This window comes from Hibiscus syriacus, unplaced genomic scaffold (genome assembly GCF_006381635.1).
Source record: "Hibiscus syriacus cultivar Baekdansim isolate YM2019G1 unplaced genomic scaffold, ASM638163v2 tig00116954_pilon, whole genome shotgun sequence".
In the NCBI taxonomy this organism is placed as follows: Eukaryota; Viridiplantae; Streptophyta; class Magnoliopsida; order Malvales; family Malvaceae; genus Hibiscus; species Hibiscus syriacus.
In genome coordinates this window covers 40,676-65,568 of record NW_024063483.1, presented here as the reverse complement: position 1 = coordinate 65,568, position 24,893 = coordinate 40,676, and the positions used below count along the sequence as shown (strand labels likewise).

The 24,893-nt window shown below is 33.1% G+C and overlaps 3 protein-coding genes and 1 pseudogene across 4 annotated transcripts; 1 reads left to right on the top strand and 3 right to left on the bottom strand.

Annotated features, from left to right (window-relative positions):
- Positions 1-1,676: 1,676 nt before the first annotated feature.
- On the bottom strand, positions 1,677-3,533 carry LOC120189271 (40S ribosomal protein S8-like). The gene is made up of 5 exons (XM_039192581.1): positions 3,394-3,533; positions 3,219-3,291; positions 2,650-2,980; positions 1,966-2,135; positions 1,677-1,878 (listed from the first exon to the last, which is right to left on the bottom strand). Exons 1-5 carry the CDS (start codon positions 3,395-3,397, stop codon positions 1,803-1,805), a joined length of 654 nt encoding a protein of 217 aa, XP_039048512.1. The 5' UTR covers positions 3,398-3,533; the 3' UTR covers positions 1,677-1,802.
- A 2,952-nt stretch (positions 3,534-6,485) lies between these two features.
- LOC120189244 (heterogeneous nuclear ribonucleoprotein 1-like) lies at positions 6,486-9,756 on the bottom strand. The gene is made up of 5 exons (XM_039192556.1): positions 9,658-9,756; positions 9,431-9,544; positions 8,948-9,174; positions 7,675-8,857; positions 6,486-6,994 (listed from the first exon to the last, which is right to left on the bottom strand). Exons 3-5 carry the CDS (start codon positions 9,167-9,169, stop codon positions 6,981-6,983), a joined length of 1,419 nt encoding a protein of 472 aa, XP_039048487.1. The 5' UTR covers positions 9,170-9,174; positions 9,431-9,544; positions 9,658-9,756; the 3' UTR covers positions 6,486-6,980.
- Positions 9,757-11,891: 2,135 nt separating this feature from the next.
- LOC120189315 lies at positions 11,892-14,780 on the bottom strand (annotated as a pseudogene).
- A 4,262-nt stretch (positions 14,781-19,042) lies between these two features.
- Positions 19,043-24,312, top strand: LOC120189314 (inactive beta-amylase 4, chloroplastic-like). Of its 2 annotated transcripts, none has more exons than XM_039192625.1 (10): positions 19,043-19,309; positions 20,178-20,306; positions 20,566-20,812; positions 21,166-21,386; positions 21,487-21,564; positions 21,639-21,798; positions 22,344-22,597; positions 23,017-23,098; positions 23,802-23,870; positions 24,125-24,312. In XM_039192625.1, exons 1-10 carry the CDS (start codon positions 19,134-19,136, stop codon positions 24,275-24,277), a joined length of 1,569 nt encoding a protein of 522 aa, XP_039048556.1. In that variant the 5' UTR covers positions 19,043-19,133; the 3' UTR covers positions 24,278-24,312. The 2 variants fall into 2 exon arrangements, with proteins under 2 accessions (XP_039048556.1, XP_039048557.1); XM_039192626.1 differs by having other exon boundaries at positions 19,134-19,309; positions 23,029-23,098; positions 24,125-24,277.
- The last annotated feature ends 581 nt before the right edge of the window (positions 24,313-24,893 follow it).

Genomic DNA, 24,893 nt, shown 5'->3' with positions numbered 1-24,893 from the left:
ATTTGCGATAATGGAGATCGCGTTGCGAATTAGCGATCGCATTGCGATTTTGTTGGTCATTTTGGCAAATCCGGAAAAAGTTGGTTAAAATCGTATATTATATGGGATTTTTGGTCACTGAGGTTATTTTCTCTAATTTAATTGTGGTTGGAAAGGAATAAATTCAACTACTCGACTGAATTGAAAATAAATTATTATTTTTGATAATTTAACCTATTGAATAGATTTTAAAAAATTATTTATGTTTTTTATTATTAAATCGATAATTTTATTTAGAGATGATCAAAATGTGATTGATATGAATTTATAAGACTGATTTTAAAGGAAATCAAGTTTGAGATGTATTGAACAAATTTTGTTAAAAAAAGAGTCCAAGCAAAATCAATTGGAGATAAAAAAAGAATTTTAAACCGACCCAGGATAATTACTATATCATCCCTTTATATATAATTAAAAATAATTATTATAATATTTCTCTATATATCTTTTTTTATATATGTATAACCACTAATATTCGATTTATTAATTGATTAATTTAGATCGGATATTACAGAGACAAAAACAATCATTTTAACTCAGTTTATTTTCACAAACGTTAAGATTCGAATATTTGATTATATTTTAAAAATATTTATAATTTCGTCTCACTAAACCAACTAATAAAAAAATTGAAACAAGATCGGAAACATAAAACATTGTTAAATATCGAGACAAGCCAAGATAGAGTGAAGTTCTTTGATTTTTGAAAAGTTCATTGTGTAGATTCTTCCGGGGGATTTAAAAATGGCAGTTTAAGATAAGATTAAAAATGATAGAAATAAATTTGATTTAAAACGTTATAAAAATATGATATTTTAAGTTAGATATAACTTGAAAATATTACATTTTTCATAACAATTTTAATAATAAATTAAAATGTTACGTTCTTCATAAGTTGATAACTAAAAATATTACATTCTTCGTAATAATTTAAATTACAGTTATTTCTACAGTTTCTTAATAACTTCTTAACCTTGTGGTCGTGGGATCGAGTATCACGGAGGGTATTTTATAATTCAGAGGTCTCCTACGGAAGTTTCTCTCAACCTGATGTTGGGGATAGCCTACTATCATATCTCCCCTTACCCCATTACATATGGGAAAAATGATCATCTAATTTTTTTTCTACCGTTTCTTAGTAACTTCTTAACCTGTCATACCACAAAAATCTTCTCCTCATAAATGATATGATCTCAACGTAAAAACCAATCACTCCAAAGAATAAATTTTTCAATTTTTTATCATGTAAATTATGGAAAGATTAGTTATATGAAAGAAAATATTTTGTATGCAATAAACAATGTGATAAGAATAGTAAGATTCTAGGTCTATTTAAATTGTTCATTGTATACTATAGCTTGATTGACAGTATTTTTTTTAAAGAAAAAACAATAATTCATCAGTAGTATATTCATTGCCAGATTCAACTTCAATCGCAGGCATATCTCAAACCTCAATAATTCCATCCTCAAATCTCAACAAAACTAACAAGTTGGACAAAACAAAATCAGAAAAGGTAATGAAGATCTGGCAGAGTAATCAGAGAGCAACATACACTGATCACAATAGGCTGCCATTTATAAAGTTCAAGATCATCGAACTTCGAATCCGAAAATATTGTCCAACATGATGCAAGCCACTACTCAACACATTCAAACTAAAAGTTCAAAACTATCAAAATCTTAAATGTTCTGAGAAGGTAAATAAATTTAAGGCAAAAAAGGAGATTCCGATGTGTAGAACGAAGCTCGCATAACAAAATTTTAGGCAGCACCCTTCCCCTTCTTCCTCTGGATCTTCTTCGAGTAGAATTCCAGCTCTTTTCCTTCCAAGATATACCTGTCAAACACATATCACATCATATTAGAACAAGAATGATGATAGATACGATGACTGGAAAAAACAAGTTGCCCATCAATGACATACCCATCACAACGACCACACTGGCCAGGCCTTGAAGAGATACAAGCCAATAAACGACCGCTTGCAAATTGATCCTCAATATGAGGGTCCAGCTTGCGCTCCTGCTGACGTCTCTCCAGCTTCCTCACAACATGGTTGCTCTTCTTCACCTCCTCAGTGCCAGTTTCACCTTCCTATAAACAGCGATACCATCATTTGAAGATGTAAAGAACCAGACACATCATTATGATAAAATTTGCCTATAACAACCAAGATGGAGGAGGCACAGAAACCAACTGATACACTTATGCTAGCATGAACAAAATCTATGTTGCCTCAACAGTTAATTTCCTTTGATGTATCAGAGTTCAATACATATCCAGCAGACAATGTATCCGGCACATACTTGTATATATATATATATATATATATATATATATGAGCCCATACGACTCTAATAGTGAGGGAAAATCAGTTGCAACAAGTAGATACATCATGCAAAGATGAATAATCTATTGCTGGAAAACGAGAAAGAGAAACTAAAATCAGCTGCTTAGTGCTTACTAACAACTAAAGTTAATACACCACTAAAGCAGACAACATCAAGGTTTAATTTCCATCCAACACTTGCACAAACCAAATAGTTACCACTACAACAATTAACCGAAGATACCATGTGACAAAAACGTTAAAAAATAATCACCATACCTCTCCTTCCTTCTTGGCTGCTGTTGTTTTCTTCTTGCGACCGATTTCGACACCGTAGTGCTGGAGATACCATTGCTTGAACGGGGCAGCATCAACTTGAACAATAGCACTCTTCACCAGAGTTTGGGTACGAACCAACTCATTGTTGGATGCATTATACACAACATCCAAAACTCTGGTCTTACGAGTCACGGATTCACTTCCCCATGAGTAGTTTCCAGTGTCGAGCCTCAGTGCACGCCACTTAACATTTCCTCCACGAACCCTGACCCTCCTAACCGTCTTGTTGCTCGACAGCTTAGTGTTTGCTGGTTGCCTTCCGAGCTCATACCTTTAAAAATAGACCATCATAGTTTAGAAAAAATATACTAATAAGAAATACCAAATTAGACAACCCAATAAGGAAATTGGACAAGATATCTGGTCAAATGTGATACATTTGATCAATTAAACTAGAAAAATCAAAACATCTTTTAAACCATCCTAAATCAAATTTATAAGCCAAGAGAGCAAAGCAAAAAATGATTTAAGACCAAAACACAAAAACAAGTTTGCAGTTAGCACATTACTTTCTCTTCTTCCTCCAAGCCTTCTTTTTACCACCAGTGGCACGTCTCTTATGCATCGAATCACGAGAAATACCTACAAACAAAAAGAAATTAAACGCATTAACAAATAAAATTAAGCGCAGAATTAGATAACTTAGGATAGATTAATGAAGAATTTGATGAATTTGATAAATACCCATTTCGGCAGAGGCAAAAGTTCAAGACTGCTTTGGTGCTTTTGAGTTGAAGCAAATCCCAAAAGAGAGTGAAGCTAGGATTTGAGAGGCAGCACAACAGCCATAGGCGGAGATTGAAGCTTTGCTATATAGTAAAATCCTAGCCATTTGAAAATACGGTAATACCCTCGTAGGATTTGATTTGTTTTAGGGCAGAGTGGTCAATTAGTGCATTCTCCCTTTAAGGCCCAAAAAAAAATATTTGGGCTCTTGACTTAGGCTTAGCAGCTATTGGATGATTTGGATCCTAAACTTTCGGTTTAAGTATTTTCTTGTCGCGATTCGATTCAATTTAATATAATTTTAAGCACGAATCAACTTACTTTAGTGATTAAATGAATCGTTGTTGTTCTTAAAGATCATGACTTCGAGCACTAGCTACTGCAAGGGTGATTGAGTATTCATTATTAAATGGTTGAGATTACTTATATAAAATATTATTTTGTAATCAACTTTAGCTTAATAAAAATAACATAATTTTTAAAATATTTTACCTATGATATTTATTCTATGAAAAGTACATTTATATATTTGAAGATAAAAAATGGTACGAGATCTATGGAATACAAAGAAGATAATTTTTTATTATACTACCAATAAACGACGACACACTCGCACATTATAAGTTGGGTCGTGACATTTTTAATTTAAATAAATATTTTTAATTTAAAATTTAAATTATTTCAAATACAGTTGTGTTCTAAAATTATAATAATATTTTTTGGTTTATTTAGAGATATTCATAGTGTGTTGGACATAGCAATGCCATTATGTGAAAATAGAATTACTACTCTGATGATTACGTTAACATGTAATTTTACATGAAAATACATTGTGTTCTAAACAACTACAGATGTGTTCTAATAATTAAGTTTGAATAAATTTAGAAAGATCTACATAAGTTTGAACAAATTTTATATTCGAGGAACATCAAGTTTCAATTGCTAAATAAATGTTCTAAAATAAATATTAAAAAGTTAAATTTAAAATACACTAAATCAAAATTTCAAATTAAAAAAAGGGTAAAGTATAGTAATGGTCATTGAACTTTTCTAAAGCTTTCATTTAGGTCCCCCAACTTTTAAAACTTACAATACAACCCTCCAACATTTAGTCCGTTTGCAATATAGTCCCCGACATAACCGACCGTTTGACGTCGTTAGTACGTTTGCAATATGGTCACTGAACTTTTCAGCCGCTTGCATTTAGGTCCCTCAACTTTTAAAACTTACAACACAATCTTCAATTTCATTCTAAACCCTAAATTCCTTTTCGATCTCAAATTTCCTTTTTCGATTCTCTCTTCTCATTTCCAGCATAACTTTTCATTCGGGGATGCATGGGGATACATGGCGGAAAATTGAAGAACAAAAACCAAACGAGAGTGCATGCGAGCGAAAGAGACTAAGAGGTGAATGCGCTGTTTGGAATTTCATTATATTTGATCATCTGTTGGAAAATCTTTAACTACAAGGATTAAACGAATAAATTATTATATACCATTTATTCAAAATAATTCCAGCTTTGTTGATGACTTTCAATAATAATACTTAATTCATCTTAGTAGTATTTGTCAACTATGTATTTCTAACCCTATTTTTTCTCACAAGCATTTCATCGAACATATATGCTTCACCTGAGATGACTGTATCTAACATTACATCTTGAATCGTTGATGGTCCCGATAGTCCCTTGGTCGGGTCTTCTCTCAATGGACCCTTATTCAAGTCAATACATCCACATAATTCAAAGTTAGATTAGAATTTCTCATACATCCCCGACTTAAAAGTTACACTGGAAATGAGAAGAGAGAAGCGAAAAAGAAAATTCGAGATAAAAAAGAATTTGGGGTTTAGAATGAAATTGGAGATTGTGTTACAAGTTTTAAAAGTTGGGGGACCTAAATGCAAGTGCCTGAAAAGTTCAGTGAGCATATTGCAAACGTACTAACGGCAGTGCAACGGCGTCAAACGGCCGGTTACGTCGAGGACCATATTGCAAACGACTAAATGTTGGAGGACTGTATTGTAAGTTTTAAAAGTTTGGGGACTTAAATGAAAGCTTTAGAAAAGTTTAGTGACAATTACTATACTTTACCCTTAAAAAATGTAAACACTTGATATTCATGAGCATATTTTTAAATTTTGAATACAGATGATAAGAAAAGAAAGATGAGGGCATACATACTTGCGCGAAAATACTATCTGCACGTGTGTGAGTTTATTCAAACAAAGTTCAGGGACTGAATGCCTACTTCTATCTTCTTCTTTTAAAAAACCTAACAAGTGGAAAATAGAAACACACAAAACAAAGTTGATTGGTTAGTGGAAGCCTCCTAAGATCCACATGACAAAAGGCATAAAACCAAGTCCCATGCACTTTATCAAAGGGTAAAAGGACAAAATGCCATACAACTTCACATAAAAGGCACAGAGTTAGAGGACCACAAACATGGTATTATCTATTTATGGTCGCCCACTATACAGGTAAATTCCAAATGAAAGCGATCTAAAAAACCCTAGCAAGACATATCCGGTTTACTCGTGTTTAATATGAGTATCCAGAGATAGGTATGAAAATATGTTACTTCAAATACAAGAAAAAAAGTTTCAAAAAAAAATGGGACATTTGCATACGGGACACGTAACATATCCGATATTTTATCTCCCAAATCTGTGTAACATAAGAATAGCCATTGAGAACAGATATCCGAAGAAACACAACCAGAATGATAATTGATGCAGCATGGTAACAATTCTATACAATCTGGATAGACCGAGTTTTCGATCACATTGGTATACATCTCAATCATTGGAATCAAGTCTTTCATAAAAAAAATAGCACGGAGATGGTTTTATCTTGTTCTATACACGTGACACAAAATGAACAAGAAAAGAAAGACGATGAATGCGTTCACGGATGAGCTTATCGGCTAAAGCAAAAACGCTTACAGAAAGAGAGATGTTGTGCCAAGTAAAAAATGAATCAAAATGCTTGTAAATTATTTGATTAGGTTTTTTTTTGTTTTTGTTTTTATAAGAATTAGGTTTTTTTTTATGGATATCCCTCTAAGAGTCTAATGTTTCACACTAATAACTTGAACAGAAACTCCTTACAATCTGAGAGAAAATTGATTCCGGATAATACGAAGAAACCGTAAGGACAAGAAGAAGAAGCAGCCCTGCTAGGCATTCTGGCAGCTGAAAAGGTTATATAAAGGAAAACTGGAAAAAATATTCATAACCTATTTTGATGTGCCACTACCGGTACAATTTTTTCGGAGATGCATGGTATGTTTAATCGGAATCAATCCTCCAAAGTATATATCCCACAACCTGATTGTATACCTCACTCAAATGCCAAGAAAGGAACCTAAAATGTTCACTACTAAAATAAAACAGAACAAAAAAAAAATCAAATCAAATCGGATCTCAAACCTTACAGAAAATCGCTTGTAAACTGCTCGCTTCAAATGTATTACCAAATCAATAACCCGAAAATTCATTCACTCTACATAATAACTTCCGATATCCGAATAACAGATCTCCTAGGCAGCAATTCCTGCATATGAAACAAACAGATAGGCTAATTAACAAAAAGGCAGCAACTAGCATTCCCCTCTCAAGGTTCAACATATCAGGCATATATAAAATGCTTGTATTATTGAAGTTCTGGTCCACTTATAAAGTTAATGTTCCCGACTGATTTCTTCCGAGTTATTTACGACATCAGGGAAGTCGGATAAAGTAAGTGACACCAATGGATTCTGTCGTGGTACCACAAGAAGAGTACATTTAGTCGGCTTTACTTAGGGGATGTGAAACAAGACATAAACAACTAAAGGTAATCTTCAGAGTCCTTTAGAATCAAATAGGCACAAAACAAGTAGAATCTCCATCTAGAAAATAAAATAATATTGAAAAAGAAGAGTATGATCTTCATTTTAACATCCGAACTCTATAAAGTTGAAACAAGTTTGTTCCAAATGGCTTTATCCTTATTCTCTTTGACTCGCTCTGCTAATCAGATGCAAAAAAACGAGTTTTAAGTATAGGTACCAAGCATTATAGACACCAAAGCAATAGATTCCAAACATCAATAAACTATGACTGCAATTACGTAATTGAACTTTGAACTACGGAAGTAGTTATTTCCATCCAGTTGAATCTTAGAGTAGACGTAATGTAAATTCATAAGCGATTTCTAAAGTGTCCACTTCAAGAAACTAAATAGAATATTACCTCTATTGGTCTGTCTATTACCAACACTGTAACTTCCAACATAGTCCTCGGATGTTCTTGCAGCAACTTCTGAGGATATATTGTCAAGCCCATACCCGAATGAGTCAGAACCATCCAAGTCAGGAGTTGCAGACCGCCAAGTTGGGTCACCATAAACTGAACCACCACGGTAAAGATCCCCATAGGACCCCTCAAAATTACCCGTTGATCCAGCAAATGATGATGATGGAGCTGCAACAGTGCCAGTGTTTCTTCCGTATCCTGCCCTTGCAAAACCAATGTTATCATTGGTACTCACATAACCAGAATTCCCACCGGTGTTACCTCCACTTTGCATAGGCAGAGAAGGGCTCCAATTAGCCCCACTATTTCCCAAAGCACTAAAATTCCCACTTGCAGTCCCCAAGTCACTCTCAGGGCCGGAAGAATTTGTGGCATTGCCAAGGCCTCCATTTCCCCAAACATTACGAGTAGGGGAGCTCAAACTAGGATAATTTCTTCCAGTTCCAACACCATAGCCAATAGGAGTGCTAAACCTGTTTGGATTCCCATTATAATAGGGGCTAATTATCCGCCCATACCCCAGACTGTTGGCAAAGTTGGAACTCCCACCATAGCTCGGGTTCATTGCTTGTTCTATATTCATACCAATTCCATATCCGGTGGTGTTAAATGGAGGAAGCCCTGTTCGAGCACTAGAGAGAGGATTAAACCTACCATCCATCCTGACTCCAAAGCCTCCTAGAGGGCTTAGATTATATCCTTGAGGATAATTATTGAGGATGTTGGCAGCCCGACTCAAACCATAATTATATCCTAAAACAGGGCTACGGCTGGGGCCTGGAGATAGTTCTTTAGGGACTGCCCTCTTGACCTCAACCAGTTTACCATTGAGTTCGTGAAATGTTTTGTGAAGGACTCTGTCTACTGCTTCCTCTGAATCATAAGTGATGAAGCCGAACCCTCTCGGCCTTTGTGTGATATGATCATACATCACTACAACATCAGTAATTGTACCAAACTGATCGAAGTAATTCTTAAAGTCACTCTCAGTGACTGTAGACGCTAAACCTCCCACAAAAATCTTTTTTGTGCGACCAGGTGCGGGAGATCCAGCGATGCCACCAATGTTCCTGTTTAAATTGTTTTGGTCATCTCTAGGGACAGCCTTCTTTGCCTCAACCTGCAAACCAATGAGCCAGCAAGTTTAATTAAACAATTGCATAACATTTTCTGTCCCTACCTATCAATTGGATAGAAACAATGATCTCACCGTACGACCGTCGATCATATGCTTATCCATAATTACTCTCTCGGCAACAGCAGGATCAGCAAAGACAACGAAACCGAAGCCACGGGCACGACCGGTGACACGATCTCTCATTATCATTGCCTCCACCACTTCTCCATACTTCCTGAAATACTCCTTGAGACGTTCCTCATCAGTATCCCAAGATATCCCACCAATGAAGAGTTTACCAAGATCTGATTCCATCTTATCTGCAATCATCAATCACCATTTTCCCAATCTAAAAATCTAAACTTTTTCTCGGCGCGATTGGATTCAAAGATTATATTTTCAAATTAAACCAGAACTCTAACAACAACAATTCAGCAAATGAAATTCTTGGACAAGTTTAAAACAAGCAGCCCATGAATTATCAAATCAGCAGCAGCAGCTACAAATGATCTATCAACAGATCAAAATGTGAACAACAACAACAATCAAACAGGATTATTAAAAGAAACAACACACCTTTCGATGTGAATTATAGACAGAATCCGATCAAAGAAAACTGGGTAGTTGTCAAATCCAATCTAGGATCATCTGAAAAACTTCATGCACCAATCAGAGAACAACCCAGAGTTCCTGAAGATAAAAAAAAACAACGAAATTTGAGATCAAATTATGTGGATCAAGACAAAGTAGAAGTGTGTAGAAAAATATCAGGAAACAGAGAAGAAAAGATGGAAAAAAATTACCATAATGGAAATAATCAAGATCTACGATGATGAATGATGACAATGGAGACAGAGTTTAGCTCTTTCTATTCTTCTGCTGTCTCTTTTCTATTTTTAATTATATCAAAATAAAGTAATTTGAGGAGAAAGCAAGACAGAAAAGATAGAGGGGAAATATATATATATATATATATATATATATATATATATATATATATATATATATATATATATGTTGGAGAGAGATAGAGATTGGAGTATGCAAATGCTTAAAGCATAATTGGAGTTGCCTCGTAAATGGCAGGAGAAAGTTATGTAATTTAATGAGGGTAATTTATGGAATAATATTCATTTAATATTTATTTAGTTAAATAGTATTCAAACCATTTTTTTTTGAAGAAATTATACTTTTTAATGAAAATGCATAAAAATCGTTTTTTGAAGGACATAATTTATAGAGTATCTTTTTATCAATATGGTTATTTTACAAATGAAGATGCATCCATTTATTGAAATTTTTAGATACATTATCTCGTCAATTAATGTATCCTCTAGTCAGTCATCACTTCTTAATAAGATTATTGACAGATTCAAGAGATCTATCAAGATTAAATTTATGAATCGATAGTTACATTTATTCATTTTATTAATTTATGAATATCAATCGTGATCATGGCCTACATACATGTATAAGGATCAATATATAAACTTCTATGTTAAGTATGAGAGAGGATCTCCTCTTTATCTTTTAATCGTGTTCACTTACTCTCTTTTTATTCTTTTTCAATTATTATAAACGTCATCGATAGGTCGTTTAATCACCAATTACGATTCTCCGCTTAAACTAAAAGGATGAATCCACCATTACAATTTCTTTGTTTCCGTCAATACTATCTAAAGCTATTTGAGTAAATTGAATGCGAATGACCACGGTGCAATGACACTTGTTTCGGTCGCTGTATTTGCAGTGGACCTGACTCATCATCATGATTATGTTGTCGAAGTTTCAGAAGAGTGGTTGTTCAGATTCTTATACATAAAAAATGCTATCGCTGCATGAATCATGCTCCCTGATTGACTCCGTTGATCGTCATGCAAATGCAGAGGTAGACAACCACCAACACCACTGGTTGTGGTCTCCGTCGGTTCACTTCGTGGAGAGGGTCCTCCAGAGATGTGTCGTATTAGTCGATGTTTGAGGAGGTGACTTTCCATGTCAGCTTTCAAATGTTGTGTTTGTTTGAGAACCAAGATGCACGCTATCATTTCATAGCTACCCTTTGTTTATTTGTTTTCGGCTTGAGAACTGTTTGTTGGATCGAATTTAATATCAACTAATAGTTACTTTTAAAAGTAAAACTATTGTCACTGTATCAAATAACTTGTCCCTCTAAAAGAATTTATTAAATGATTATAATAGTTAAAAAAATATTATTTTTCTTAGATACTTCGAGTTCATGCAATAATGTCTATAGAATGTATATGCATTCATTATCAATGTGCGTATTATTCTTCTAAAGATTTCGAGTGAGTATTATTCTCCCTAAAGATTTCGAGTTCATGCAACAATATCTACAGGACGTATACACATTCATTGTTAATTGGTTAAGAGAATTATGAACATTACTACCATATGATCACTCCTTAAAATATAAAATAACTTAACTCTGTTAATTTAGGATTGGATTTAGTGATTAATGTTATTATTCATTATGATGGATACTTGAACGGAATTCGATGAATTCTGAGTCGATATAATCTATTATTTATTTTTTCCAATAAGGTCCCTATTTGATCTAATAAAAATAATATATATATATATATATATATATAGAGTATATATATATCTGATATCGAATCAAATGAAATTTTTCTAAATTCAAGTCAGGTTGGGTGACAGGAGATGTTATAATCAATTTAGGTTCGGTGTATCAAAAACTCGATCCGACCTATAACCAACCATTCATAAACGACTGAATTATTAAAATACCAATCATACAAAAAAAAAGCTATAAACTGTAAACAAATTTTAACTTTATATTTATGTAAATCCCTTAATCAGGAGCAGATTTATCAATCAGTCAGCAATCATAGACTGAAAGATTATTCATGTGACATAAGTAACTGAATATTGCAACAAAACGAAACCCTAAAATCAGCTGTTCTCAAAATTTTGATTCCATCAAACCATCTAAGGATGTTGGAAGCTTGCCTACATGTAGGACAAAAGAACTGACAAGTTATTTTGTCAAATATTTAAATAATGCGGTGAAAGATGCAATTCATCAATGTATAATTTATCAGCAATTTTTTTTTCTTTTTTCCCTTTTACTGGCAAAAATTGAAGCTTGAAAACTTGTTCATATTCTTTCGATTCCATCAACTATACATAAATATGCCCTTATCGCCGCCAGAAGCGACCTTGTTGTTGCCTTTGTTCTTGCTTTTGCCTGTGTTACCATTGTTCCAAATCAAAAGGCGTTTGTCGAACAATATTTCACCGATGTTATCGAGATTGAAATTGCAAAACTGAGATGCAAAGGTAAGAAAGAACTTAACCTCTGATACTCTTTAGAACGCTTGAGAAACTCTTTCGCAATATCTTTTCTTTCGTAAGATTGTAAGACTTGTCTGATATCAGGTGGACTATTCCGGGCTACATCTGTTGAAAAACCAAAACAGATAAAACTAACCAAGAGAGACTGTTTAGATCGATCAACATTAACCACACTGGTCAGCAAGCATACCATGTTATAGATTTGAACAATGGCACCAAGCAAGGGGAAAAGAAACTGCATAAAACTTACATTCAAGAAATGGAATAAGATCCAAAAGTGTCGTATCCTCGCCCTCGAGTTTGAATGGCTTAATAGGGACACAGTTTTCAGGTTGAAGGCTAGACTCAAACGCATGAGCACTCACATATAAGATCTTGGCTGGATCCCTGTTGAGCTTTGAAAGATCCTGCCAACACCAATCATTTCTTAAAAGAGTGCTCGAGCTCTTAAAGACACTCTCGTAGATCAATACATTTCATACAGCATAAAACTGAGAGGAAATACAAAGCTAAAAAGTAATCAACTATAACATACTCTATAATGCTTGCCGTTCTGATATTTGGTATCGCCCCTTGATAGTCTATATCGTATACAATGGTTAGGATCCAACCTTTCGCAGACAGGATCAACGTACTGGATGAGCCAAAATGAATAAAAGATTAAATTAAATTGCTGGTAACATCAATTATCCAATACTTATGTATTCATATTGTTGTCACAACGAAGGAGCTTAAAGTACCATATTCATCTGGTCAGAATACACAACAATTTCGTAGTATTTTGCCAGATGTTCCAAAAAGGCATCAACTCCAGGTCTTTTGAAGGTACGCCAGCCTCTCTCTCGCTTTTCCAACCAAAAAGGAGAAAAAGAATTACAAACATTTGATGTGAGTTTAATAAAACAAAACAGAAAAAAATGTTTATAAGGAAAATATAAAATAGTTTTTGAAGTCAGAATATTGCCTTCCAATCTGTATAAAGTAATGTCTCATTTAGATCCAGGACAAGCGTAAAAACATGTTGTTCTTGAGGATGCAAATCAGGAAGAAGCTTATCTGAGGTTGGTTCAGTAAATTCCTGAAACATGAGATACAGTATAAAAATAAATAAAAAATGAGAGCTTCATGCTAATATAAAGAAGAAAAAACAAAAGATAGGAAGGCGGTAACATAAAAAAAAAACAGAGAAGAGGAGAGCACTCACCGACACATTTTCTTCCACTAACTCCTGAGATCCAGATAAGATTCGAGTGCTTTTGCTGGAACTGAAATTTTACAAGAAAAGAAGCCATAAGCAAATAGGAATGGAAGCAAAACATGTAAACCAGACGATTGTTGAACAAGTTAACAAAGAGTAATGAGCACCGAAAAATGAACTCGTTTTGCTGGCTCAATAATCTTATGATGACGTAACCCAATTATTCTAAAGGAACAATTATGGACAGTTAACTAAAAAGGCTAAAACAAAATGTAAAAAAAACTCTGATATCAAAATATTTTTCTAGTAATTAGATTGGCATACAGAAGAAAGAGATAGAGAAAATTGCAGCTATGAACAAAGAAAGGAGCAATAAGAAATAAAGAAATATCATCACCTGTCATAGCAGGAGAGTAAAGTAAGCCTCGATATTTCTGAAAAAAGAGATGGAAAACTGATTCATTCACAGAAGCAACAAAACAATGACTATATCAAATTAATAGGACTTAGAAAATGTGCAACATATATCCATTCATATGCGGCATAACTGATATCAACACACTCACCGAATCAAAGCCACCGATCATACAGGAAATGACCTATGGGGCACAATGATGGATGACTTTTTTGTGATTATTACAAATTTTAGCATCTAAACTATTTTCCTACAAATAGAAATGAAATTGTAGCAAGATATTATAACTAATTAAATAGAAATGCAGAAGAAATCGATAGCATATGAATGAGAATCAAATTATACGTCTACAAGTTATATAATTAAACAAATTGTACACGGCATTAATCAAATACTAAGCTAAAATGAAAAATTGATTTTAAAAAATTAAAAATCCAAACAAACTCAAACATACATCGACAGCAGATGCATCTTCACTCGGAGCAAAACTTGCTGCAGCCCGCAATGCCTTTGCCTTCTGATCTACTTCCTCGTACGAACACACTGTAAAACGAATTAAATTTTAAAAAATAAACATTTTTAATCATATTCAAAACCCACATTTTAAACAGGGATGCAAATTAAATCACAAATGATCCAATCTTAATCAAAAGAAGAAGAAAAAAACTTACTGTAAGAGAGATAACCAGCATAGCCAGCAGTTCCTGTAATAACCGCGATGAGCCCGTACTTGAGAAAGCTCCAAGCTTTTCCTCCCGAAGCTTGTGGGGCAGCTTCAGGATCCGGATGAGGACGAGGAGTCTGAGATTGATCGGAAAGAATGGATTGTGAAGCAATGATCGTTTCTCGAGCTGCATTTGAAGAAGAAGAATCGACTCCTGAACTTAAAAACCTTCGATTAAAGAGGTTTGACCTGCATTTATTTGAAAGTACACGAGATCGAATAACAATCGAAGACATTTTCATTAGGGTGCTGGTTGGTTTGGTTTGTTTGATGAAGTTTCCAGTAAGGGCTTTTTTACAGATCGAATTAGCGATGAATTCTACACGCTGATGTTAAAAATGGACGTTTGGAAGCTGGTTTTGGTCAATCTTATGCTAGAATAGTGGAATCTACGTGGGAATGGAGCTGATCTCTCCGATACTTTGTCTCGTTTAATCGTGAATAGGGATGGGTTAGGATACGACTCGACGGGTTTTTTTCGTTTTGATTCGATTGAGTCATAATTTTAAAAAAAATTAAATTGACTTGGGTCGAGTTTTTTAGAGGAGAAGTTCGGGTTTGATCGGATTTGAATTTATGATCAAAAATTTGACTCTACTCAACTCAAAAAATAATATAACTTTATCTTATATATTTTTAAAGATAATTGCAGTAATATATCACTTTATATTATTTTTCTAATTAGATCTTTATTTTATTAAACAAAATTCATAATTTTTATAAATATATTTATTTTTGATCGGGTTAGATTTGAGTTCGAGTTTTATCTCAAAAACTCAAGTCGGGTTTTGGGTCGGGTGAAATCACCCTAAACTTAGGTGGAGGAGATCTATTTTTCTAGTTAGGTAGGTTTTAGTCGAAAACTCAACCCAACCAGATCCATGCTCATCTCTGGTCGTGATCAGGAACGGTCACTGATCGGGTTAAATTGAGTTTTTAACATTATTCATATTTGATTTAAATGTAATATTTCTTCATCCGTCATTTAATTTAAACTTTAAAAAATCATATGATTTATTTATTTTTAATGAAAACTCGTACTTGACTTGTTCCAATATATATATATATATATATATATATATATTTTATTAGATAAAATTAAAATTCTAAACGGAAAAATAAATAGAAGGATATTACAATAGTTATGTATGGAGGTTGATTATATTATTATTTTTGATTGGTATGTCAGTAAATGAACTGAACGAACATGAACATACACATATTCGTTAAAATGTAGTTTGTTCGTGTTCGTTCATTTAAATGATAAACGAATACAAATGAACGAACGTAAATGAATATAAATGAAAATATATATTTTTTTCTTTCCTAACAATTTTAGGATTATATTTTATTTAATTGTCTTGAGCTTTTTTTATTTGTATTTAAAATTAATTGAATTCTAAAATTTTATGGGTATCAAATTAAAATTTATTGGGCTTTAATATTTTAAATGGGTCTAGAGAGATTCTGCTAAACATAAATGAACGCAGATACACGAACATTAACGAATATAAACAAACATAAATGAACGAACATATTATCGAACGTTCACAAACGTAAATGAACAAATGAGCCATCTGTTCATGTTCGTTCATTTAATTAAACGAACACAAATTCTTGTTCATGTTCGTTCGTTTAATAAATAAACGAACATAAACAAACTTCCCGCCGAACGGTTCACGAACAGTTCGCTAAACGTTCGGTTCATTTACAGGCCTATTGATTGGGTATTTTTATAAGGGTAAAGTATACAAATGACCCTCTGACTATAGGATTATGTTTTGTTGAGTCCTCTAACTTCTAAAAGTTACAAAATGGTCATTTAGCCATTCATTATGTTCCAAACTCATCATTTTCCATTAAAAAATTGACGACAGCCTGAGCTGGACGTTAACATGCTAACTGAGATATGATAAAATTTGTTATCATAATCTCAAACGACTATCATAGCTTAGCAAGCATGTTAACGTCTAATTTAGACGACCATTAATTCTTTAACAAAAAGAACGAGTTTGGAAAATAATGAATAGTCAGATAACCATTTTATAATTTTTAATAGTTGAAGAACTCAGCAAATCAACACCCTATAGTATGGGGACCAATTTGTAACTTTTAATAGTTGAGGAACATAATAAAATAATATCCTATAATAGGGACCATTTGTTTACAATTTAATATCTATTTAATATGTTCGATATTGACGATTTTAAAAGGATTATAATAATAATAATAAATATACAATTTTTGTAAAAGAATCTATAACAGATATTATATTATATTCACTAAGATTAATACAAAAATCATTTGAAACCGAATTTAAAATATAATGTCAATTAGTAACAAAGGGTTATTATTTACACGTGGTAATATGCTGAAAATATGGACAAATTCATACATTATATATGATATTCACTTTTAAAATTTAATTAATCAAAAGCCGGAAATAATTATGCTATTGTGGACCTACTTGAATAATTGCAAAATTACATTGTCAACAAGGACCATGTTCTGAGTTTTTGTTTTTAGAAAGGCATTATTTCTTATATTCTTATCCATTTTGGATAAGAATTTCCACGTCGGAATTTTCTTTTGTAACATTCGAGTTTCATATTGATAATTTATCTACAAACTTTTGTAAATAATGCGAGGAAGCGTGTTGAACCTTTTTCTTAGAGTGAAAGATTCCGTATTTTATTTACAATTTAATTATCGATATTTAATTTATCTCAGATTAAATATTATAAATTTTATTACGATTGTATTTATTTCGATATTCAAATTTAAAGAGTTTAATGTTTTATCTCATAAAATGAAAGAATTGTTGATAATTTATTTACAATTTTAATGTTCAAATTTACAAGTAAAAATTTTGAAACCAAAATTATAATTAAGTAAAGGTGTGAGATTAGAAGGTAAAACTTGTGAAAAAATAGTTGCTTTTTTAAGAGAAAAAAATAGTTCATTTTAAAAATTGAAAAAGCGGTACACCGTTACTTTCAATTCATGTAAACAAAATAGAAAATTACAAATTATATGAGTTGGGATTTTAAATATTATTTTATTGTTTAAAATAAAAGATGCACTAACGAAATTCACCTTTTAAGTATTTGATGTAAAGAAACACATATTTCGAAATTTAATTTTTATGATTTATGTTTTTAGTTAAATAAGCATTATTTCAAAAACTAATTAGAAACGAGCGTTGAATAAATAATATTTAGGTGTTTTTTAATATAGAAAAACCGATAACGAGGCCTATAGATATGAGTAAACATATTAATTATAACTCATGTTCAAAATTCAATTAAATTAATCAAAATCAAAAGTGAAATGACTCGATTTAATTACACAAGACAATATTCCAAATATATTCAACACAAATACGAAATGACTTAAAAAAGTAATCTAAAATAATTTAAACCAGAGTAATTAAAACTTGAAATAACTCATCTGAACAAACATAACTAAAAAAAATTTTAAAATCTAAACTGATTCAATCATTGATATAGAGTATATACATGATTATGATTATTATTCTAAAGAAACATAAAGAACTTGAATATCATGATAGTGGTAAAATGGGATTAGAAAAAGTAAATCATGTTAAATTTCAACATTTTGTGAAACTTCAAGGGCATAGCTGCGTATTTTCCCATAAAACACTGTGCATGTAAAATATAGGGTAAACTACTTCAAATACCATTCACATTTAGGCTCGGGCTCGTTTATGCCACCAATGTTTCAATTTTACCAATTTTAACATTAAAGTTTAAGTTTAACTGTAATTATGTCACTCCACTGTTAATGGCTTAACGGCACACGACATGGCATCTCCGCGCCGTGACGTTACTGACGTGATTTCCTCACCAAACGATATCGTTTTGACATGACTGTATTTGGTGCTAAAAAAATCCAAAACCTTTTAGAATAAAGGGAAAGACTTAACCATTGTGCTAACTTAAATTGCTGATATAATTCTACAAACACAATATACATGACACGAGTCATCATTCCAAAAGTTACTTTCTAAGAAACCTATTAAATTATTAAAATTCACAAAAAAAACACCTTATATTCCATAATACTTAAAAAAACTCCTAAATTCTTAAAATTCCAAAAAAATCATAAACTCCCTAAAAATGAATCTTATGAATTTTAGGAATTACGATTTAAAGTTTATGATTTTTTGGGAATTTAGGATTTTTTTGAGATTTTATGAAATTAAATGTATTTTTTTGGGAATTTTAATAATTTTATGTGTTTTTAGAAAAATAACTTTTGAAATGCTTATTCGTATATTATGTTTGTAGAATTATTTTAAAATTAAGTTGACACAATTATTAAGTCTTAACCTTTGCTTCAAAAGATTTTAGGTTCAAATTCCTTGAAAAGCATTGCTAAATTTTATCGAACAAAATATAAAAGGGTTTGAATTTTTTTCCTTTAAAAAAACGAAGGAAAATAATAATACAGTACTGACATTTTTTTTATTTTATTCCCTTAAACAAAATAGAGAAAAATACCTTTCACAATTATTATTTTTATTTGATCTTTCTCTGTGCAAAACCAGAGAAATTGATGAGAAGGAGAAGAAAAAGAAAAGATGGCGTGCAAGTGTGGAGGCTACTACTACACTTTGAACGCAAAAGCGAGCTTCGATCGCGACTTGACCAAAACGAGGAAGTTTCATCTCCGGAACGTTTCGGTGATCCGCATCTTCACCAGCGGCTTCTTCCGCAGTAAATGGCGATCCATTGCCGGTAAACGTCGCATCTTGAGGTCGGTGCCTGATATTTTCATGATAATTTGTCATTTTCAGCCTTCCTGTTTGATTACCGAGAAAATTTAAGAAAATTAATTTTTCGGTATCCGTGCTTGATTTTTTTTGGCCTAATGTTATTAGTTTTAATAATCGAAGAGCTGATTGTAAGCGTTTATTTTGCGAGAATATTTAGGTTTTTCTTATCTTAGAGCTGTACATTGAATTTAATCGTTGGCAATAAAATAAGAGAACAAGGAAAATTGTTGAATTGATAAAATTCGAAATAAGTTTGTGTTAGAGCTGAAATATCAAATTAAGTGACAATTTTATACTTTATTAAATCATAAGAGAGAAATAATTACGATTCAGCTCTAACAAGAAAAAGAAGGAAGAAAACACTTGTAAACTGTAAAGCTATGTATATTATCAAAATTTTGAATTGATAAGGTCACTGTTTTGACTGTTAGACGTGTAGCTAATCAGCGATTAGGAAAAGTTGTTCTGCTTCGTTTATATTTTATGGCAAAGTTACGGGAAAAAGGATGAAAATTATTTCATCGACTCACTTCCAGTAGTTAGTATACTGTTTTCTTTAAAAGCAAAGCTTATGTTTCTGGTTGTTACTGAAATGTAATTATCTTAGTGTAATGAACTAGTTGTGTGGCTTTGTTGTGGCTGACGTGTTTCTGAGTTCTGTGATACTTCTTTTTCCTTTTAATGTTCAGGGGAAGGGATTGTTTCTGTTCATACAAGTTCCTGCTTGGGTTGCTTGGATTGCAGTGATATAATATTATATAGCAAACTTAACTAATTCAAAAGTTTACGGCCTTTTCTTTACCTGAATTATATACCATGCCCTGATGTAGAAGTACTGATTTCTTGCAGCATGGACGCTCGAGAGAAATCGAGATCAACGATATTGGAATCATCAAAAGATAAGAGGGTGCCTATTTTTGTAATGATGCCTGTGGATATATTCACTCTTGATGCCTCTGGGTGTCTGAGGATTAGAAAGTAAGGTTTTGGTATTACATCTGCTTGGTTATCTATATATGGTTTAGCTTTCCTTAGACTCATTGTCTGCCTCATCTTATCCAATATAAGGTCAATATAACCACCTTTGTCCTGATTTTTTTTAAAGACACCTTTGTCCTGATTAACATGCTTATTATAGGATCTATTTTTTTCTTTTCGATATATTAGATCTTATATATTAAGCCTGGTTTTGCTTTCAAATATAAAATGGTTTCTATTTTGGTCTTTGTTGTTTCAGACTCAAGGCCTTAACTGTATCTCTAAAAGCACTCAAGTTGGCAGGTGTTCATGGAATTGGAATTGAAGTCTGGTGGGGAATAGTGGAGCGTTTTTCACCTTTTGGCTATGATTGGTCTCTGTATGAAGAACTTTTTAAATTGGTTTCTGATTCAGGGTTGAAGTTGCATGTTGCTTTGTCTTTTCACTCAAATATTCACTTGTCTACTGGAAAAGGGGGTTTGAGTCTTCCACTGTGGATTTTGGAGGTTTGTCATTTACTTGTTATCTGCTATGCAGTTGCCACTGAGTTATAATTGTAGGGTTGCTTTGCTAAGGTTTATTTTGGTGCAACATATTAGACTCTTAGCACTCTTGCCATCCTATCCATCAAGTGATTTAATAAGATAGGATGGGAAAATGCTAATTTTTTCCTCAACCACCAATTCCATTTGCTAGGTGATTTACTTTTGTTATCCTGTAAGTTAGACTGCCTTATATCTTCCAGTATGTCTTAAGCTGCTCCAGTGAAAAGATTATGAGATCAGAAGTATACAAAGAGTACCTTATTTAGAATTACATTATGGTACTGCTAACTGCTACCTTTTCCTTTTGCTCTCAGATTGGTGATGTAAATAAAGATATATATTATAGAGATCAACATGGGTTCTCCAACAATGATTATCTCACACTTGGGGTGGATCACATTCCTCTGTTATCTGGCCGGACTGCGCTCCAGTGTTATGAAGATTTCATGCTTAGTTTTGTTAACAAATTTGAATCCTTTATTGGAAATGTAATTGAAGAAATAAGCATTGGTCTTGGTCCATCTGGAGAACTTAGGTACCTTATGGTTCTTATGCCATTCTTTTTCTTTTTGTTCAAACTGTGAAGTTCTTGTTGAAACATGATATGAAGTCATTGCATCATTTTCCTAGTGCAGGTATCCTGCTCATCCTTTTGGTGACGGTAGATGGAAATTTCCTGGCATTGGTGAATTCCAGTGCTATGATAAGTACATGTAGGCATAAACATTTTCCATCCTGTGATACAAACTCAAGTGTTTCAGTATTCTCAAGATAGTTTTACTTACAGGATGGAGGACTTAAAGATGGCTGCATGCCGAGAAGGAAAGCCTCAATGGGGGGACAAAGGGCCACAGAATGCTGGTTGTTACAACAGCGTTCCATCAGGGGTGCCATTCTTTGAAGAGGGAAAGGAGAACTTTCTATCTGATTATGGCCGTTTCTTCCTGGTACCATACGTTATCTGTAATATTTGCATACCAGATTTATGTCTGTACATTGTGCAGATTAATATTCATGCACCAGTACTACATGTACTGCTACTATACATTAACTCAGAGGACTCATACCATCCATTTGAATTTAATGCATTGACAATATATTTGAAATATAGAATTGTGGTACTGGCCACTGGGTTTCTTGATGGTTTATTGAGATGTTATTTATGGTCAGGATTCAGTATGGCATTTTTATTTTCTAAGAAGTTACTCGTATACTAAAATGATAATGTATGAGGTAGAGCTCCTTCCGGTTGAAGTTGTTGTTTCTTTATCAGTAGCTATCTAATTATTTCAGAAATGATAAAATAATGGTTGACCCCAAGTTTATCTTAGTCATATACTCTTAGGTAAGTTTTTATAGGGAAAACTGTGTTTTGCTAATAACATCTTTCTTTCAGAAATCCAATGTGTAAAGGCTGTCTCACATTAAACATGATTACGGAAACAAAATTACTCAGAATTTACGATCCCGGTTTTGGAATGATCTTTTGCAGGAATGGTACAGTGGTAGGCTAATTTGTCATGCAGATGCCATTCTTGCGAAAGCTGCAAAGATACTGAAAAAATACCAAGAAAATGAGCAAACTTCTGTTGTGTTGGTGGCTAAAATTGGTGGAATTTATTGGTGGTACCAGACTCTATCACACCCTGCTGAACTTACTGCTGGTTACTACAACACTGCCCTCAGAGATGGCTATGATCCAGTCTTCTCAGTGTTGTCTCGCCATGGAGCTGCTTTGCATATTCCGTGAGATATCATCACTATCTAGTTCCCCCCCCCTTCTTTTTTAGATATGTTTTTGTTTGGTTGGGTTTCCTTTTCTAAAACTTTCTGCATTATCCATTTAATGACTGAAAATAGTTTTGGTGCAATATTTGGGGTAAACTGAGACTTGCCTGCAAAATACAGTGGGCTGATTGATATACAAGGCTGTGAATCTCCTGGAAAACCCAACGTTGAATCTCCTTAATGAATTTTTTATCTTGTAGAAGTTTGGAATCAGTTTGTTCCTTTTTGCAGATTGATCGCATCTTGAAGTTAAAATTTACGACTTGTAATATAGATATTGGTCGCATCAATAATTGCAGTTTGCCCTGTTTTTTTGGTTGCATTTATATTGGTTTTAGATATTTAGCCATTTCCTTCCTGCATTTTCATTTCTGTAGCTTACCTTGCAGCTGCTTAGAGATGATGGACAGTGAAACCCCACCAACCTATCTCTGCAGTCCTGAAGGATTACTGAACCAGGCACGAGTTCTGTTTATTGACCAAATTTTCTTTGCTTCTTTGACCTAGAATTTTGTGATTTTTGTCATTGCAATTTTAGCTTCTTAAATCTGCAAATTGTACTGTTCCTTTACCTGAATTTATTTTGTAATAGATTTTAAAAGTTTGTGGTAAAGTACTTTGTCATTTTCCTTTATGCCTATAGCGACCTGTCAATTTGTGTCTTTCTTCATGTATTTTGTCATGTTGTTTATGGTCATATTTTAGTTGTTTTTCTGTGTTGTGTCTAATATTGGCAAGATTTATGTGATGCTATTTAAGTTACTATTTAGCTGAATTAGTTTACAAGTGTAGCCTCTTACCATATGGCCCCTCTCAAAAAGAAGAGAAGGTTATATTGTTATATCTCCAACTTAGCTGAATTAGTTTACAAGTGTAGCTTCTCACCATATGCCCCTCAAAAGAAAAAAGATAAGATTTTTGCAACGAGTGAGCCTTAATCTGTGGTATCTTTTAGGGCTTAATGTGCTAATTCTTTTCCAGACATCATGTAAAACTATGTTGAGAAAACATCTGGTTGCATGTTATAAGAAAATTTAAATGAAGTTGTTTAAGACTATATTATATGGTATTTAACCACCAAAGAATGAATGCCAGATGCAACTTGTCTCACCAGTCATTCCTGTGCCAAAACCTTTTTTTTACCTTCCGACTTTCAATGCAGATGCAGTCTGTTTCAAAGAAAAGGATAGTTAACTTGATTGGAAGAAATACAACCGAACGACTTGACAAGGTAAATATCATTCTACCTTAACACACTCTTGTCTACCTTTAGATCAACAAAAGATTTAGTAATTTAATTGTTTTTTTCTGGTAATTATCAATATGGTACTTGTGATAGCTTTTAACTCCCAGGTGCGTAATTAGTCTATAGCTTTATCTAGTTCAATCCTTTTCCTTCTGTGGTTCCTTTAAATTTTCTTTTGCTGGTATTTTCTTTACTAGAATAACTCATATTTGCTCTCTTGCTCTTTTAAATTCTCGCAGACTGGACTATGGAAAATCCGTTTGAACTGTTACAATCCCCAAGCAGAAGTTGTAAGGTCATTTACTTATTTCAGAATGACTGATAGTATATTTAGGGTTGAAAATTGGAATAACTTTGTACCTTTTGTCAGAATGATGAGCACCGATTTGTAATATCCTGTTTCAAACTCACGATTTTACTAAGCTCATTTAAGATATCCCTGCCCCTACTTTAATTTTTTCTCCCGACTGGGGAACGAGCAATTGCGGAAGCTTTTGTGCCCTCGTCGTATGCCTAGTTAATACATCCTTTTCTCATTCACGTCCAGCTTTGAAATTTTTTTAGATGTTGGAAAGTAAATCCAAAGATTATCAAAAGTTTCATCCAAATCTGAGTAAGCTAAATGGTATGAAAAAAGTTAGAAATTTGGTTGGTTAGATATTAAAGCCCGTGTCCTATTTCGCAACTTACAGCTGTGTTTCTTTTGGTTTTTCAATATTTTTCTGAAGTATCCTTACCAACACCTGTATCTGACATATATTCGGACATGAGTACGGGAATATCCGGATATGACCCTTCAAGGACTCGTCAAGCACAAGGACAGAGAGAGAAAAACTGGACATACCCCTATCGGATACATTACATTCCCATATCTAACACTAACACTCGAGTTCGAGCAACATACTCTCTTCTCCTGAAGGTGTGAAAAAAGCACCATGGAGCTCATAGATTGCATTTGTAGAGAGGCTGATGTACATGGTATACAAAATTTAGATCAGTTATCTTAGG

What these genes read in the sequence shown, in the direction of transcription:
- LOC120189271 (XM_039192581.1), bottom strand. An exon ending in GCTTGGAGGAAGAAGAGAAA is followed by an intron (nt 2,981 to 3,218) that starts GTAATGTGCTAA and finishes CTATTTTTAAAG; the next exon opens with GTATGAGCTCGGAAGGCAAC. An exon ending in CAGCCAAGAAGGAAGGAGAG is followed by an intron (nt 2,136 to 2,649) that starts GTATGGTGATTA and finishes CGCTGTTTATAG; the next exon opens with GAAGGTGAAACTGGCACTGA.
- LOC120189244 (XM_039192556.1), bottom strand. Translation starts at nt 9,169, where the DNA reads ATGGAATCAGATCTTGGTAAACTCTTCATTGGTGGGATATCTTGGGAT. An exon ending in ATATGATCGACGGTCGTACG is followed by an intron (nt 8,858 to 8,947) that starts GTGAGATCATTG and finishes ATTGGTTTGCAG; the next exon opens with GTTGAGGCAAAGAAGGCTGT.
- LOC120189314 (XM_039192625.1), top strand. Translation starts at nt 19,134, where the DNA reads ATGGCGTGCAAGTGTGGAGGCTACTACTACACTTTGAACGCAAAAGCG. An exon ending in GGTCCATCTGGAGAACTTAG is followed by an intron (nt 21,387 to 21,486) that starts GTACCTTATGGT and finishes TTCCTAGTGCAG; the next exon opens with GTATCCTGCTCATCCTTTTG. An exon ending in ATTATGGCCGTTTCTTCCTG is followed by an intron (nt 21,799 to 22,343) that starts GTACCATACGTT and finishes GATCTTTTGCAG; the next exon opens with GAATGGTACAGTGGTAGGCT.